Here is an 18,628-nt window from a genome sequence, read left to right as displayed (position 1 = left end):
TTAATTCTTACTCTAATTTACATTATAATAGCTAATTTAAAACTAGTTATTTTGTTTTAAATTAACTGGTATGTACTCCAATAGATAAGAATTTTAAAAGAAAAAATATGTTTTGCGTGGGAATGTGCCCTTATTATTGTTTGTTTTACTTTGTTTATTATAATCTAAAATGGTTTGATACATTTTCTTTTTACATGTCTTAGAATTTAACTTGGGTCGTCTACAAGTTTCCAGAGAATTAGTAAATGATGTCATTCTCCCCAAATGGGCTAAATCAGCTGAAGATTTCATCTATAAACATAGGAAAGCTTTGGTGAGACTTTTGCATTTAGTTATTAGACAGAATAATAAGATAAAAGATGTGTTTTCCAGGGGATGGGATAATCTGACTTAATTATTTTTCTAGATTAATTTGTAATTTATCATATAAGCTGACTTTAGAAAGTACAATATGGTAATTTATTTCGAGGATATGAATCTTCTGATATAGTGAGACTGTAGTATAGTACCATGAAAATATATATATATATATATATAGCAAAATATTAAACATTTCAGCTCTGTAAAATGTCCATCTGCTGTATATGTAAATGTTCCAGTCACCAAGCTGGTGTAGTTTGGTGTTTTACAGTTTTCACATTTATTTATTTATTTATTTATTTTTATTTTTATTTTTTTTTTGAGGCGGAGTCTCGCTCTGTCGCCCGGGCTGGAGTACTGTGGCCGGATCTCAGCTCACTGCAAGCTCCGCCTCCCGGGTTCACGCCATTCTCCTGCCTCAGCCTCCCGAGTAGCTGGGACTACAGGCGCCCGCCACGTCGCCTGGCTAGTTTTTTGTATCTTTTAGTAGAGACGGGGTTTCACCGTGTTAGCCAGGATGGTCTCGATCTCCTGACCTTGTGATCCGCCCGTCTCGGCCTCCCAAAGTGCTGGGATTACAGGCTTGAGCCACCGCGCCCGGCCTTCACATTTATTTTAAGTCTAACAAGGATGAGTACATTTTTGTTTTCTCTGAAGGATTTCACTAAGCTTTTAAAAGAAAGACATCTAAGCCAAGCACAGTGACTCACACCTGTAATGCTAGCACTTTTGGAGACGAAGGAGGCCAAGGCCTCACCTGAGGTCAGGAATTCAGAGATCAGCCTGGCCAACGTGGTGAAACTTCATCATGGTGAAACTAAAGATAAAAAAATTAGCCAGGCGTGGTGGCGCATGCCTATAATCCCAGCTACTCAGGAGGCTGAGGCAGGAGAATCGCTTGAACCCAGGAGGCAGAGATTGCAGTTAGCTGAGATCACGCCATTGCATTCCAGCCTGGGTGACAGAGTGAGACTCTGTTTCAAAAAAAAAAAAGGCAGCTAAACCTTAAATGCCACTTTAAAAAATGTATGGCTGGACACAGTGGCTCACGCCTCTAATCCCAGCACTGTGGGAGGCCAAGGTGGGCAGATCACCTGAGGTCAGGAATTTGCAACCAGCCTGGCCAACATGGCGAAACCCCATCTCTACTAAAAATACAAAAAATAGCTGGGTGTGGTGGCGTGTGCCTGTAATCCCAGCTACTCAGAAGGCTGAGGTAGGAGAATCTCTTGAACCCAGGAGGCGGAGGTTGCAGTGAGCTGAGATCACACCACTGCACTCCAGCCTGGGAGACAGAGCGAGACTCCATCTCAAAAAATAATAATAATAAAGTATTAGTTTTTAGTTAAATTTCCTAATTTGGAATTGAAGGACTAGTGAGGGTTAGTTTAACATTGATATTGTGTTGCTATCTTGCAGATGATACTGATGGCTCCACTTTTCCCCACAGTAGCCCACTTTATTCTCTACCTAAGCTGAAATGTTGGAGGACTCTGAAAATAATGAAGCCAGTACTTGGAAACATTTTTTATCATTATATATTTATAAAATAAGTATATATTTATAAAATTCAGAATTCAATTATAATATTTGTAAGCCTTAACCCTATTCATGAATAAGGAATTTAGAAAAAATTTAGAAAAGCAAAAATAAGTTCAGCCAAGTGTGGGTGGTGTGCACCTGTAGTCCCAGCTACTTGGGAGGCTGCAATGAGAGGATCACTTGAGCCCAGGAGTTTAAGACCAGCCTGGGCAATATAGCAAGACCCTGTCTCTTTAAAAAAGAAAAAAAAACAAAAAGACTTATTTGGGAATGAATGATGAACTGCCGTCTGATAATGCTTATGCCCTTGTGAACCATTAGGGGCCAGAGATGTACCCAGGAAGGCAAAGGTTTTTAAAGGTAGAATGAGGAAGTTTACATAAGTTGTTTTGAAACAATTATCCTTGACCACAAGGATTAATAACAAGGATGGCATTATTCCAAGGTTGAACAGGCAGTTGCTGGGCAGACATCCTCGCAGAAGTATTCTTGGTGTATGGTTGTGGTTTTCAGAGTGTCTTTGTGATAGTCTTTATTGTAGGCATGTATGCATAAGAGCCCCTCCTTTATGGCCTCTCCACTAGATTTTGTTAGGTTTTGGCATAAGGGACTCCATTTTTATCCATACAGCTTTCACAACCCTATTAATAAGATATTAGAATTATATATTTCAGTTATGTATTACTGAGTAACAAACTGTTCCAAAATTCAGTGGCTTAAAAGTATAGCCATTTTAGGGGAAGGATAGCCTTAGGAGAAATACCTAATGTAGCTGACGGGTTGTTGGGTGCAGCAAACCACCATGGCACATGTATACCTACATAACAAACCTGCATGTTCTGCACATGTATCCCAGAACTTAAAGTATAACAATAAAAAAAAAAAAAGTATAGCCATTTTATCATCATCTCCCACAGTTTAGTGGGTTAGCTGGCCTCAACTGAGGAATTCTGCTCTTGCTTAAAGTTCTCATGCAGTTAGTTACAGTCATGTGGCAGCTGGGATTGGAGTCATCTGAAGGCTGTGTTGAAACAGTAGGATACTAGCTTTTCTCCCTCTCCATGTAATCTCAGGATATCTCCTCTCCAACTGGGTAGTGAGACTCCTCACCTGGCAGCTAAGTGCTCTCCAAAAGTGGAAACTTCACTATTTCTTCATAGCATCACTTCTGCCACTTTATAATGTTTAAACAGTAACAGTATCAATGCCAATTGAAGAAGAGGGAAATTGAGCTGCATCTTTCAATGCTAAGAGTGAGAAATAATTTGTAGCTATATTTTTGTTGTTGTTGTTGTTGTTGTTGTTTTGAGATGGGGTCTCACTCTGTCACCCAGGCTGGAGTGCAGTGGCATGATCTCAGCTCACTGCAGGCTCCGTGTCCCAGGTTCATGCCATTCTCCTGCCTCAGCCTCCCGAGTAGCTGGGGCTACAGGTGCCCACCACCACGCCTGGCTAATTTTTTGTATTTTTAGTAGAGATTGGGTTTCACCGTGTTGGCCAGGATGGTCTCAGTCTCCTGATCTCGTGATCCACATGCCTCGGCCTCCCATAGTGCTGGGATTACAAGCATGAGCCACCACACCTGGCAAGAAGTTGTAGCTATCTTTACTCAACATATATTCTGCCCTCTGGTCAAAAATTATTTTACTCCTACATGCAAAATATATTCACTTCCTCTCAAGACACCCTTCCCCTAAAACCCTCATCTCATTAAGGAAGGAATTGGCAAATTGTTTCTGTAAAGGGACAGATAGTAAATCTTTTGGCTTCGTTGGTCATAAGATCTATGTTGCAGCTACTCAGTTCTGCCGTTGTACTGCAAAAACAAATGGATGTGGCTGTATTCTACTACTAATCTACAAATCTGGCAGCAACTCAGATTTGACCCACAGATAGTAGTTTGCTATTCTGGATTAAGGCTTGAGGCCTAAAATTCAGGATCTCATTATGTAAGTCAAGTCTGTGTGTGGATGAAATTACTCAGATGTGGCTCCTCTTGGATCTGAAGCCTGAACTAAAGAGGCAAGTTATCTGCCCCTATGTAACAACAGTGGTATGAAAGGATAAGAGAACTTTTAACAGACACTCCCATTCAAAAGGAGGAGGAAAATAGGAGGCTTCTAGCAGTCACAAATACAAATACTGGCTTATAGCAATTCAGAATTCCAGTAAGGACATGCTCTCAGATCTTCTATTAGGGTCCAGTCCTGTTTCCTGAGAGGGGTGCTCAGTGGCTCTTGGTTCTACCTTTGAGCTTTGGCTCCTCACTAAGTCATTCTTTTATTCCATTAAAAAAAAAAAAAAAAACTTTGTTTACATGAGTATTTTTGTCAGCCTCTTTCCTAACCACAGTGAATTGAAAGCCAAAGATCTCTTTTCTTTTTTAAACAGTTTTTCTCTTTTATTCTAAACTAGTCTAATTCCATTTCAAACCTTACAGGTTTCTTATGTGTCAGGTCTGTTGGACAAAAGCCATTCAACATTACTTTACAAAGCAGTCCCTTCTCTACTTTGGGTTGGATGGGCAGCTACTATGGAAAAATGATCTTAAGATTCGTAGACACTCTATTTTCTAGTTGAGTGGGTCTGTGGGGTACAACCTTAAATCTTTCTGAGGTCCCAACAGATTATTTTACAGCCAAACACTTGAACTAAACTTTTATTTTACTGGTGACATTCTGATTTGATAGTTGCCTTAGGCAATTTCTCATTTCGAGAGTCTTTGCCCTCTAGAGATCCTGGGACTGAGAAATGTCCCCTGGCTGGAGTGCAGTGACATTATCACAACTCACTGCAGCCATGTCCTCCTGGGCTCAGGTGATCCTCCCACCTCAGCCTCCTAAGTAGCTGGGACTATAGGTGCATATCACCATTCCCAGCTAATTTTTTGTAGTGGAGCGGGGGTTTCGCCATGTTGCCCAGGCTGGTCTGGAGCTCCTGGGCTCAAGCGATCCACCTGCTCTGCCCTCCCAAAGTGCTGGGATAACAAGACATGAGCCACCATGCCTGGCTCTTGCAATGGTTTTATTTTTGAATCCAGCAATATCTGACTTTTTTATGTTTTCTTTAAATTGTGCTTAAAAATCAAACAGTTCACTTTTGGCTGGGCGTGGTGGCCCACACCTGTAATCCAGCGCTTTGGGAGGCCAAGGCAGGTGGATCACCTGAGGTCAGGAGTTTGAGACCAGTCTGGCCAACATGTTAAAACCCCATCTCTGGCCGGGCGCAGATGCTCAACAGCTGTAATCCCCAAGCCCTTTGGGAGGCCCCGAGCGGGCCGGATCCACGAGGTCAGCGAGATCGAGGAACCCGATCCAGGCCTAACATGGGGTGAAACCCCGTCTCTACTAAAAATACAAAAAAAAAGAAAAACTAGCCCAGCGAGGTGCGGGCGCCTGTAGTCCCAGCTACTCCGGAGGCCACTGAGGCAGTGAGAATGGCGGGAAAAAAACCCCCCCCCGGATAGGGCGGAGCTTGCAGTGAGCTGAGATCCAGCACTTGCACTCCACCTGGGCGCGACAGAGCAAGAACTCCGTCCTCAAAAAAAAAAAAAAAAAAAAAAAACCTCACTCTACTGAAATACCAAAAATTAAGCTGGGCCGTGGTAGCAGGGGCAACCTGGTAATCCCCAACTACTTGGGAGGCTGAGGGCAGTAGAATCTCTTGAAACTTGTGGGAAGGCGGAGGTTGCAGTGAGCAAGAATCACACCCACTGCACCCCAACCTGGGGGTGACAGAGCGAGAGATTTCCGTCTCCCCCACCAAAAAAATCAAATAGTTCACTTTTTAACCCATCTTACTCTCTCATTACTTTATCTATTTTTGCCAAGGGCCACCTGGAAGAGCCAAATGCACTCTCAAAATGTTCTGTTTGGAAGTCCTGTATCCCAAATTCATGAGTGTCATGTTCTTTTCTTTCAATATAACTAAAACAATGAGTCCCGTTTTCTCCTGTCCCCTCCATTTCAACAATTTTCCTCACTGTCTTTCAAGTTATCACTAGTATTTCCAGGGGTCTCTAACCTGCCACCCCTGTCATTACCTTAAGTAAGTGGTTACTGGTTGAAGGGAGAGAATGATTTTGCAGCCATTTTGTCCCACCTAAAAGTGTGGTTTTCAATTGTTTCCTAAATTGATTTTTTTTTTTTCTTGATTGAAATTCTAGACAACTATCTTCAGTGGGAAATTTTACCACAAGAGATGCATTCCATAGCTGTTCCCTTTCTAGCTCTTTGTTATTATTTTTGGGCTGTTATAAGCATATTTGGTATTTTATTTGCCTATAGGAAATGCATGTATTAATATTAATAAATATATCTACATATAGGTAGATAGAAATCGTCTAATATATATAGTAGATATTGAAATAAATGCTTGCCCCATTATTCGAGATAATTTTATTTTTGGCCACAAGAAAGGTTTGTGTGTGGAAATGTTTCATTTGTTCTTACTTTTTTAAAGAACCGAATTTACATTGCCAGTTGGGAAGATATCTCTATATTAATTATTAAAATTTTTTCTCTTTCCTAGGAAGTCCCTGAATATGTTCAGCTCAAATCCTTCATGAAATGGGAATAATACTGATCTTTGGCCTATAAACAGAGGGGGACCCAGCCCTGCAGTAGAGCACTCCAACGTTTTCTATTAATTACGTAGTTATGAAGGATATAAATCATACACTACACTTTTCCTCCTTCTGCCTTTTACTGTGATACAACCTATTGTTTAATATATGTTTTACAGGCCGGCGCGGTGGCTTCCAAGCCTGTATCCCAGCACTTTGGGGGAAGGCACCAGAGACGGGCCGCGATTCACCGAGGCAGGCGATCGAGACCATCCCTGGGCTAACACGGTGAACCCGTCCCCACTACAAAAAACTATGTAGCCGGGCGAGGTGGCGGCGCCTGTAGTCCCAGCTACCCGGAGGCTGAGGCAGCGAGAAAATGGCGGTGAACCCGGGAGGTGGGAGTTCGCAGTGAGCTAGAATCGGCCCAGGCCAAGGTAGGGCCTGGGTGACCAGAGCCCGAGACTCCGTCTCAAAAAAAAAACAAAATATATAAATATTATATATATATTTTACAGTTATTTTGCCCCTATTTCAATATCGCAGAAGGACTACATTTTCAAAAACATCTTTTACTTGAAAGATTAGGAGACTGCTGCTGTTTTGTAATAGTAGTTAAGTGTATATATGCCAGTCTAATTATAAATGTCACTTATTAACATCATAAAAGTTTTGATCTCTAACATATTTGTCCTATTCAGTTGAGTCAAACATTAAATATTCAGTATTAAACAGTAGCAGATTTTGAAACAAGGCCTTTGAAATTACAAATAACAAATTCTTCAAATGATACATATGATGACATTATTTAGCTCAGAATCAAGAGTATTTTCTGATGGCCTTAAAATGATTTTTAAAAAGTAGTTCTTACCAATCCTTAAATAGACTAATAGTTCTAAAGATTGTGAATACTATGAAGTTATGTGAATGTGAATACAGTGAGAGACTTTTGGTAAATGGGCATATTTTTGCCATGCCGTATCCATTCAGGTAATAGGTCTGTAAGGAGAAAGTATTGCATGGCTGTTAGAAGCTTGGACTTACCTAGTTTAGCCAATTACTAGTCATGTAACAATCCATATTAGATGTGGCTGAGTATAATCAGTTAACCAGAATATTACCTTTCGAAACCTTTGTTTCAAGCAATAACTTAAAGCAGTATTTTTGTGTAGTTATTACTCTTGTTTGAGTTTGGCTATTATGACCAAAACAATTAGGTATACTCTGAGTATAGTTTGTATTTTTGCAAAAGAAACTTTTATTTATTTTTTTTTTTATTTTGTGACAGGGTCTTGCTCTTTCACCCAGGCTAGAGTGCAGTGGCATAATCATACTTGACTGCAACCTGGAACTCCTGGGGTCAACCAGTCCCTCCTGCCTTACCACCACACCCAGCTAATTTTTAAAATTTTTTAGAGAGATGAAGTCTCACTTTGTTGCCTAGGCTGGTTTCAAACTCCAGGTCTCAAGCAATCCTCCCGCCTCAGCCTCACAAAGTGCTGGGATTACAGGCATGACCCACCACCCCTCCCCCAGTAGAAATCTTCAGAGAATATCATTTAACTTTCAATTGCTTAAAATATTTTAGCTAATTTTTACATATATTTAATGTTTGATGAGTTGCTGATTTTTTAAAATTACCTTTTCACAATGTTATAAATTGAAGAATAGAATAATATTTTATTGAAACTATACCAACGAGGCCGGGGTGGTGGGTCACGCCTGTAATCCCGGCACTTTGGGAGGCTGGGGCAGGCAGATCACCTGAGGTCAGGAGTTCAATACCAGCCTGGTCAACATAGTGAAACCCGATCTCTACTAAAAATAAAATTAGCTGGGCGTGGTGGCATGCACCTGTAGTCCCAGCTACTCAGGAGACTGAGGCAGGAGAATCACTTGAACCCAGGAGGTGGAGGTTGCAGTGAGTCGAGAGCATACCACTGCACTCCAGCCTGGGCAACACTGCAAGACTGTGTATATACACACACACACACACACGCACCAGTGAGCCTGATACATTAATCAGTGATGTGGCTTGCTGATTTATTTTCACTCTGTATTAAGTTGACTTCTTCTCCTGGTTTTAGGAGCTGTGGATCTGGATTCCTTAACAGATGAGAAAGAAAGAAAAGCCTTAGAAGGGATGATTAATAATTTTGGGCAAACACCTTGTCAATTATTAAAGGTAAGTCATATGTGTTATCGACAACTTCAGAAGTAGATTTAAGTCAACTTAAGAAGTAGATTTAAGTATGTAACAAAATATTGCAGTCAAGATCCATATGTGTAGCCAATTGCTCTCAGTTACAGAAAGATTTCTATTTGCTCAGAAAGTCTTTTATTATTTCCAAGAGGAAAAACTGAGTACCAGTTAGGGTATGCCATTAAAACTGTCCTCATATTGGGACTCATTCCACATGTAAAACTTCTAATAGCTCACATCTGCCCAAAAAGGCACTTACTTTCCAGAGCCCAAACCCAGTCCTAAAAATCAAATTATAGAATATTTAAAATGTAGAATCAAATTATTAAATATACTACATATATTTCTTTCCCCATACTAGTATCTGAAATTAAATCATCTTCCTGATAACACACGGGTTTGGATTCATGGAAATTAATCTAATGTTAGTTTTCAAAGATGTCTTGATCTTTTTCAGTATATGAATTTAATGATGTGGAATACATAAAAAAGAATTTATTAACTAGATATGTTCTTAAGCAATCACTGTGTTTGTTAGGTACTTTACCTAATCTTCACCTAATCTTCTTAGTAAAAATTCAGTTATCCTCATTTTTCAGGAGATAAAACCAAGCCTTACAGAAAGTAATACCTAGCCTATAACGCCTCTGAGAAACTAAATACTTTTTTCTAAGTTTACACAACAAGAAAGTGACTAGGATTATATGCCTGACCATCTAACTCCAGAGCCTTTCTAGCATGCCATGTTTCCTCTGAATTCGTAGCTGTAAGCCCCCTGTTAAACTAGATCTCTTAAAATGTTCTTATGGGCCTTTATTTGCTACCTAATTATGACACTTTCTGCCTTAGGTTGTATATTTATCCATTTGCCTCAGTACATTATAAATACATTAAAGGCAGCAACTTTATCTTAATCATCTTTGTATCTCTCTTGAATACAGTATTGAAATGAAATCACCACAGCTATTACAACAGTAGTGTATCTAAGCTCTAACTTATAGGTGTACTTCTGTCAATACAGTAATTGGGCTAAACTTTGTAACTGGTACTGTTCCTTAGCAACGGTTTGCTTGGAACCTCCAACATTGGTTTTTACAGAATAGTCGTATATGAAGTCAGTGCTTTATCCCTTACCTTCTGGTACAGTCAGAAGGCAAAAGTAACAGACTAAAACAGAATGTTTCATAGGGCTTTGAAATAGATGCTATCATATTTTCACACCTGTTTTACCTTTCTTTTGTTTTACAAGTGGTGCTGTTAGTTTTATTGTCATAAAATGATACAAAATCATCCTTTGATTTGAAATAAAATGAATAATATCTATTAAAAGCTTTTTTTTTTTTTTTTTTAAAGGGGGTTTTTCCTTTTGCCTGGGCTGGAGTGCAATGGCGCGATTTCGACTCACTGCAACCTCCACCTCCTGGGTTCAAGCGATTCTCCTGCCTCAGCCTCCCAAGTAGCTGGGATTATAGGCGCCCGCCACCACACCTGGCTAATTTTTAGGAGAGATGGAGTTTCGCCTTGTTGGGCAGTCTGGTCTCTAGCTCCTGACCTCAGGTGATCTGCCTGCCTCAGCCTCCCAAAGTCCTGAGATTACAAGTGTGAGCCACCATGCCTGGTCTAAAAGCTAAATATTTTTGTACTTACAGCTTTCACATCTATTGCCTATAATCAATATTTTGTTGTAGAGATGCAAGAATTTACTTTAGATAGAATTCTGTTTTGACTTTTAACTGTGCCTTTGAAATATTCATTTTTACTTGCCATTTATTTCATATTTATATAGGTGATACTGTTCTGTGTCTCTGACATGAAAGTTGAGGAAGAGTAATAATTTACTTGAAAAGTATGCAGCAGTACCTATAATTTGATTCTGATAGTATTGACTTTTTTTCTTTTTTTTCTTTTTTTTTTTTTTTGAGATGGAGTCTCACTGTCACCCAGGCTGGAGTGCGGTGGCACGATCTCGGCTCACTGCAACTTCCATCTTGTGGGTTCAAGCGATTCTCCTACCTCAGCCTCTCAAGTAGCTGGAACGATAAGTGCACACTACTATGCCTGACCAATTTTTGTATTTTTAGTAGAGACAGGGTTTCACCATGTTAGCCAGTATGGTATTGAACTTCTGACCTCAAGTGATCCCCCCACCTCAGCCTCCCAAAATGCTAGCATTTCAGGTGTGAGCCACCACGCCTGGCCAGTGTTGACATTTTGATCTTGTCAAGGAATTAAAGATTCATCCAAATTATACATTCTGAATTTTGAACACTACATTTAATTTTACCAAGCATCTAACATGTGTAAGATACTAGTCTAGTATGGAAATCCAAAAATGAATAAGGCTTCTCTAGCTTTAAGGCACTTATAATCTAGTTGGGGAAGACAGACCATAAACAACTATGTGTAATCCAATATAGAAAGAAATAAGTTATAATTAAAATATAAATTATTTGCCAAGGAAAAATAATAAAAGAATAATACATTCTGACTTAAAAATTTAGGAGAGATATCAATAAGAAAAACTTTAAAGTAGAAGTGGGGTTTCCAAAGAAATGAAGAAAGTAGTAACTCTGCTAAGAGAATAGTCTGAGCCAACACCTAGAATTGTCAGCAATGCATGGTATGTAATTCATTGTAGCTAGAGCCTAGTGTATATGAAGGAACATAGTGAGAGATTAATAATATAGATATGGAATTGTTTTTTCCTTAAAATTATTTTGAAGGAACCACACCCTCCAAGATTATCAGCAGAAGAAGCAGTGCAGAAGCCGACCAAAATAGACACTTCAACCCTAAACCTGTTTCAACACCTTCCTGAACTCAAGTCATTTTTTATAGAGGTAATATCCAACTTGGTAATATCAGAAAGAGTTTTCTCTAAATTCTGTACATTTTAAAGTCCTTTTATTATTTAATGGGAAGTAAGGATTATAATATTTAATTTGAGATAGTAAATTATACAGTAATAATCTGTTGTTGGATTTTAAAACATTTTTATTGGAAGCTTTTGTTTGCTGCTGAGTGGTAGTCTGAACTGTTTTTCTTGGCTTTCTTTCATCTACTTCACATTTTCCTGACAAAGAAGAATAAATAATTTGATTTAAAATGCTTCTTGTGACAATCGAGATGATATGTAGATGGAGATAATATTTTAATAGCTCTTAATTATAATGTCTGCTCATATATAAAATAGATCCTAATAAGTTACGTTGTTAATTGATAGAATAAGCAGTCTAGTAAAACAAGAGTACTTAATGGTGTAATTGAAAGAGTTTAAGTAAAAAATTCAAATGTTTAAATGTACATATTAAATTACTTGCAGTAATTCAGAATATGATTATAAAATGCATTCATACCTGTGAATGTGGTTAGGACAGATAGCATTAACCCTTCACAAAAGAAAATTGAAAATAAAAAGTTACTAAGTTTGAAGATATGCCTTGAACAGTCTCTGCAATACAGCCGAGGTTGGTAAACTTTTTCTTCTGTCAAATAATAACTTATTTGAAAAGTGTGCAGCAGTGAGATAGGTCTAACTGGTAAATATTTTGGGCTTTGCAGGCCAAAAGGCAAACTCAAAGATATTCTATAGGTACATATATAACCACTTAAAATGTAATCATCTAAAAATATAAAACCCATTCTTAGCTCACCCACCACCTACAAAACAGGTGGTGGGCTGGCTTTGTCCCACAGGTTGTAGTTTGTAAAACCCTGCATTACAGTATCACTGTAGCATGTTTCTCAGATTCAATAACCATGGGAAAATCAATTACCAAAAAATAGAATTTTTTGATAATGTAGTATAAAAAATGTTTATGAGTTTTATAATAGTTAAAGCTTTGGCCGGGCATGGTGGCTCACGCCTGTAATCCCAGCACTTTGGGAGGCTGAGACCAGTGGATCACGAGGTCAGGAGATCAAGACCATCCTAGCTAACAAGGTGAAACCCCGTCTGTACTAAAAAATACAAAAAATTAGCCAGGCGTGGTGACGGGCGCCTGTAGTCCCGGCTACTCAGGAGGCTGAGGTAGGAGATTGGTGTAAATCCAGGCAGTGGAGCTTGCAGTGAGCCAAGATCACGCCACTGCACTCAGAGCGAGACTCTGTCTCAAAAAAAATGAAACACTCTGTCTCAAAAAAAAAAAAAGTTTTATAATAAATTTTACTCAAATGAACAGTATTGTAAGCATCACTGTAGTTTTAGTTGATGTAAGAATTAAATATTTTATTTAATATTTTTTATTTAATAATATTAACACCACTATATTTTGGTATGGAAATGCTTTCACATGTTTGTGAAATCATTTCAAAATTAATCTGTCACTCTTTTCCTAAATCCATGTTTACTGAAATAGTTATTTGTATTGTAGGGTTGCAATACAAATTCTGCAAACTTGGTTGTTTCCAAAAGTATCTGTAGAACTCAGAACACATAAAAACAATGCTCAGAAATTGTAACCAATTCCCAGGATGTGTTGGGAGTCTCCGACTACCCCCAGGTTCAGTGATTTGCCAGAAAGACTCACGGAATTCAACAAGTAGATGTACTCATGGCTAAGATTTATTACAGTGAAAGGATACAAAGCAGCATCAGCAAAGGGAAAAGGCAGATGGTGTGACGTCCAGGGGAAGCCAGGCAGAAGTGTTCAAGAGACCTCTCCTAGTGGAATCACATAAGACCTACTTAATTCTTTCAGTAATGAAATGTGGAAACACATTTTTTGTCATCAGAGAAGCTCATTAGAGACCCAGTGCCCAAGGTTTTTATTGGAGGCTGGTCGCATACACACGCCTCTGCCTAGCACATACCAAAATTCCAGACTCCAGAAGAAAAACAAGTGTTTAGCATAAACCATACTATTTGCACAGTCTAGGTGTAGTGAGCCACCCTTGTCATTGAGGGAAAGTTTATGTCAGTGTAAGGAGGAACTGTTCGCCAGCCAAGTCCCAGATGCCAACCAAAGGCCAGTCTTGCAAGTAGGCCTTTCTATAATAATGATGGCAGTCCCAGGACTGCTCTGTTAACTCTTTACTGCATGTAAAACAACACATGAGACCCTATTTGATCCATAATCTGATGGACGTGCAATACTATATTTATTCTATAATGCCAATAGAACTATTTTCATCTTATGTAATCATTTGTGACTTTTGTTGTAATATAGTACATTCCAAGTTCCATCTGCAGGTGTGGCAACACATTTGCCCTTCTCTGTACCCACCATGTCACATAGTAGCTTTCTCCAGGACACATTCAGTATCTGGATCAGTATAAAGAACACAATAGATTTCCTTAGGTACCAATAGCTTGTTAATCCCTTTTCGTTCTCATAAGAGGTATTTCCCCATATATTAACATGAAAAGAGAAGGCCTTTTGTAGGTCATCTCTTCATAGGTGTTCAAATTGTGAAGAAAGTAGAGGTAGTAGTGAAAGCAAGGGCTTAATAAATGGGTTTTTTTCAGGCACCATTTTCATTTTGCCTTGTTCATATGCAAGTCATTCTTCTCTGGATTAATTGACAACATGAAGAGAAAAGATAATCACCAACTTTTTATAATTCTATAAGTTATAATGAATTTTATAATTTGTTACTTACTTCCTATTAAGTTCTTAGAACAACACCTGATACATAGTGCATACCCAATAATGTTATCATTTACCTAGTAAATATTAGGTATCACTTGTGAATTATTGTCACATCAAGGAACTGAGTTCAAATTATTGTTCTCTTTCACATTGTTATAAGATAATGGCAGATGTTTTCTGAGTGCTGTCTTTATTTTCTGGTCCTACTGTGGCTTTCAGGAAGTATCCCAGTTAATGGGTTAGATGTATTTTTTGAAAGTTAGACCCAAAAGGACGTTTCTATAAATTATGACCAATTTTCTCATTTGGCTTATCTTATATGATCCATATTTTCTGCTTTATATTTATGTCAGTATAACTTAGGATAGATCCTAAATCATTGGCTGTTTTAAATTATTGCTGCTCTTTGAAATCTATATCTCTTTTTAAAAGCAGTGTAGTTGAATATAAGGTGATGGGTTTCAGAAGTTTCAAGTATGCCACCTATACATGGTATATAATTTCTTTCCTTCATTTTAAATTAATTGATTAGATGTTTCAAGAGAGTAAAATGATGTATCACAGGATTCATCCTTATTTAAAGAAATGGTTTTCAGTAATTTGTACCTAATAAAGATGAGCAGAACCAGGCACTAAACCTCTTTTATTTTATAGGGGATTAGTGATGGTATTCCACTATTAAAGGCCACCGTCCCCAAAAATCAGTATCGTTCTTTTATGTCTCAAGGCAGCCCTGAGTTACTGGTAAGCTGATTTTTACCTTTTTCACACTGCCATGTCTATATTCATTACAACTTAGAAAAAAAAAGAGAAAATAAATATTTTTTAAAAGCCACTTTTCGACTATGCACGGTAGTTCATGCCTGTAATCCCAGTGCTTTGGGAGGCTGAGACAAGCAGATTGCTTGAGCCCAGGAGTTCAAGACTAGCCTGGGCAACATTTGCTCAGAAAATAAAATATAAAAAGATATACAAAAATAGGCTGGGCACAGTGGCCCATGCCTGTAATCCCAGCACTTTGGGAGGCCGAGGTGGGCGGATCACTTGAGGTCAAAGGTTCAAGACCAGTTTGGGCAACATGGTGAAACCCTGCCTCTACTAAAAACACAAAAAATTAGAGAGGCATGGAGACAGGCGCCTGTAATTCCAGCTACTTGGGAGGCTGAGGCAGGAGAATCACTTGAATCCAGGAGGTGGAGGTTGCGGTGAGCCAAGATCACGCCACTGCGCTCCAACCTGGATGACAAGAGCGAGACTCCTTCTAAGTAAAACAAAATAAAATAAAAGATATACAAAATAGTAATAGTACTTTTGAGCAGTGGCAATCTTGTGAATATCAATTGTAATACATATGTATAAATATATATATATATATTTTTTTAGACAGAGTCTTACCCTGTCACCCAAGCTGGAGTGCCGATCACAGCTCACTGCAGCATTGACCTCCTGGGCTCAGGTGACCCTTCCACCCCAGCCTCCTGAGTAGCTGGGACTACAGATACACACCACCATGGCCAGATAATTTTTGTATTTTTTGTAGAGATCAGGTTTTGCCATGTTGCCCAGGCTGGTCTCAAACTCCTGAGCTCAAGTGATCCTCCCACCTGAGCCTTACAAAGTGCCTGCGTTTTTTAAAGTTACCAGAATTTCCTTTGTGTGGGGTAACTTGTTAACTTTTATAATCAAGAAGATAAAGGCTTTTCATTTTGAAGAGAAGAGAACTTACTCACTATGACTGTCACTACAGGGAGACCTTAACAATTCATTGTAAATTCTGCTTCTGGTTTATGTTCTAAATGATATATATTAGATTTTTATGGTAAGACTGGTCCCTGAATTTCTTCCAACTGCCAGCTAATAACTGCTAATAAACTTTGAGAAATCATGAGAAAAAATAATCTTCCTAAAGAAAGATAAATTGGGCTGAGCGCAGTGGCTCACATCTGTAATCCCAGAACTTGGGAGGCTGTGGGTGGATTGCTTGAGCTTAGGAGTTTGAGACCAGCCTGGGCAACATGGCGAAACCCCATCTCCACCAAAATACAAAAAATTAGCCAGGCATGGTGGTGCATGCCTGTGGTCCCAGCTACTCAGGAGGCTGAGGTCAGAGGATTGCTTGTGCCCAGGAAGTTGTAGTGAGCTGAGATCATGCCACTGCACTCCAGCCTGGGTGATAGAGCAAGACTCTATCTCAAAAAAAAAAAAAAAAAAAAAAAAATTGGTCAAGTTTTCTTAAAATAAGATAAACAAGGCCAGATGTGGTGGTTCACGCCTGTCATCCCAACACTTTGGGAGGCCGAGGTGGGAGGCTCACTTAAGCCCAGGAGTTGGAGACTAGCTTGGGCAACATGGTGAAACAATGTCTCTACAAAGAATACAAAAATTAGCCAGGCATGGTGGCACATGCCTGAAGGTTGCAGTAAGCTGAAATCATGTCACTGCACTCCAGCCTGGGCAACGGAGTGAAACCCTGGCTCCAAAAATAAAAGATAAACAAAAAACTTTTTCTGTTTGAATTATCTTAAGATGTTCCTAATGCATTTCATGTTTGAAGTACACAGTCTCACAGTATTCCCTAAGTGATAAATGCCAATGTCATGTGAGCATCTGGTTATTCTGGGCTGCTTTCCATAATATTTCATTTAATTGGAGTCTTCATATGTTCTTTTCCAGATAACAATAAGCATGAATTCTGTTATTGGAACCCATGGATGGTTGCCTTATGACAGAAACATTTCTAATTACTTTACATTCATCAAGGATCAAACTGTGACAAATCCAAAGTAAGTAAGTGAATATTTAAAGCAAAACAGCTATACCAGGTACCTTATTGCCAGGAAAAAAAACTGGATTAATTGATTCATGTTATTCTGAAAGAAGTGTTTTTTATTTTTTTTGAGACAGAGTCTTGCTCTGTCACCCAGGCTGCAGTGCAGTGGCGCAATCCCCACTCACTGCAACCTCTGCCTCTCAGGCTCAAGGGATTCTCTGGCTAATTTTTGCTTTTAGTAGAAATCAGGTTTTACCATGTTGACCATGCTGGTCTCAAATTCTTGACCTCAAGTGATCCGCCCGCCTCACCCTCCCACAGTTCTGGGATTATAGGCCACCTAGCCCTGAAGGTAATGTTTTGAGATCCAGATTATCTCTTCTTCCTTCCTTCCTCCCTCCATTCCCTCCCCCAGCAACCTTCCCTTATTTTTAAGTTATGTCCTGAATTTATATTGGTTTAAATACAAAACTTAATTTCCATAATATCAGTTATAAAAATGCAATTACATTAGGAATAACAGACTTCCTTGTAATTTTATTCTACCTTATTATTTAAAAATAAGACCTATGTGTTTTAATCTCCAAAAGTTATGTTCTAACTTAAAGTGGTGTTTCCCTTACATTGAGTTGTCCTGTTTGTTTCCTTATATTTTTTTCTAGTTAAATCACATTCATGGCTGGGCACAGTGGCTCACGCCTGTAATCCCAGAACTTGGGAGGCTGAGGCAGGCAGATCACCTGAGGTCAGGAGTTCAAGACTAGCCTGGCCAACATGGCAAAACCCTGTCTCTACTAAAAATACAAAAATTGGCCGGACGTGGTGGCTCATGCCTGTAATCCCAGCACTTTGGGAGACTGAGGCAGATGGATCACGAGGTGAGGAGATCAAGACCATCCTCGCTAACATGGTGAAACCTCATCTGTACTAAAAATACAAAAAAATTAGCCAGGCATGGTGGCAGGCGCCTGTAGTCCCAGCTACTCAGAAGCCTGAGGCAGGAGAATGGTGTGAACCGGAGAGGCGGAGCTTGCAGTGAGCCGAGATCACGCCACTGCACTCCAGCCTGGGTGACAGAGCAAGACTCCATCTCAAAAAAATAAAAATAAATAAAATAAAATACAAAATTAGCCAGGCATGGTAGTGGGCACCTGTAATCCAAGCTATTCGAGAGACTGAGGCAGGAGAATTGCTTGAACCCAAGAGACAGAGGTTGCAGTGAGCTGAGATTGTGCCACTGCACTTCAGCCTGGACAACAGAACAAGACTCTGTCTCAAAAAAACTAAAATTAAAATAAAATTCAAAAATTATGGCCCGGTGCAGTGGCTCACACCTGTAATCCCAGCACTTTGGGAGGCCAAGGCGGGCAGATCACGAGGTCAGGAGATTGAGACCATCCTGGCTAACAGTGAAACTCCGTCTTTACTAAAAATACAAAAAATTAGCCAGGCATGGTGGCGGGCGCCTGTAGTCCCAGCTACTCGGGAGGCTGAGGCAGGAGAATGGGGTGAACCTGGGAGGCGGAGCTTGCAGTGAGCCAAGATCATACCGCTGCACTCCAGCCTGGGCAACAGATCAAGACTCCATCTCAAAAAAA

The 18,628-nt window shown here is 39.4% G+C and overlaps 1 protein-coding gene across 1 annotated transcript in view; it reads left to right on the top strand.

The window, feature by feature from the left end:
* Positions 1–18,628, top strand: part of NBEAL1 (neurobeachin like 1) — a 209,236-nt gene that overhangs the window by 171,392 nt on the left and 19,216 nt on the right. The window contains 6 exon segments of the mRNA XM_017884366.1: positions 204–313; positions 6,364–6,382; positions 8,554–8,651; positions 11,393–11,509; positions 14,915–15,004; positions 16,934–17,043. Coding sequence (XP_017739855.1) covers positions 204–313; positions 6,364–6,382; positions 8,554–8,651; positions 11,393–11,509; positions 14,915–15,004; positions 16,934–17,043 — 544 coding nt within the window.

The sequence above is a fragment of the Rhinopithecus bieti genome, unplaced genomic scaffold (assembly GCF_001698545.2).
Source record: "Rhinopithecus bieti isolate Rb0 unplaced genomic scaffold, ASM169854v2 scaffold_14229, whole genome shotgun sequence".
NCBI lineage: Eukaryota > Metazoa > Chordata > Mammalia > Primates > Cercopithecidae > Rhinopithecus > Rhinopithecus bieti.
The sequence above is the reverse complement of the archived record's forward strand: the minus strand, read 5'-3'. Positions and strand labels throughout refer to the sequence as shown.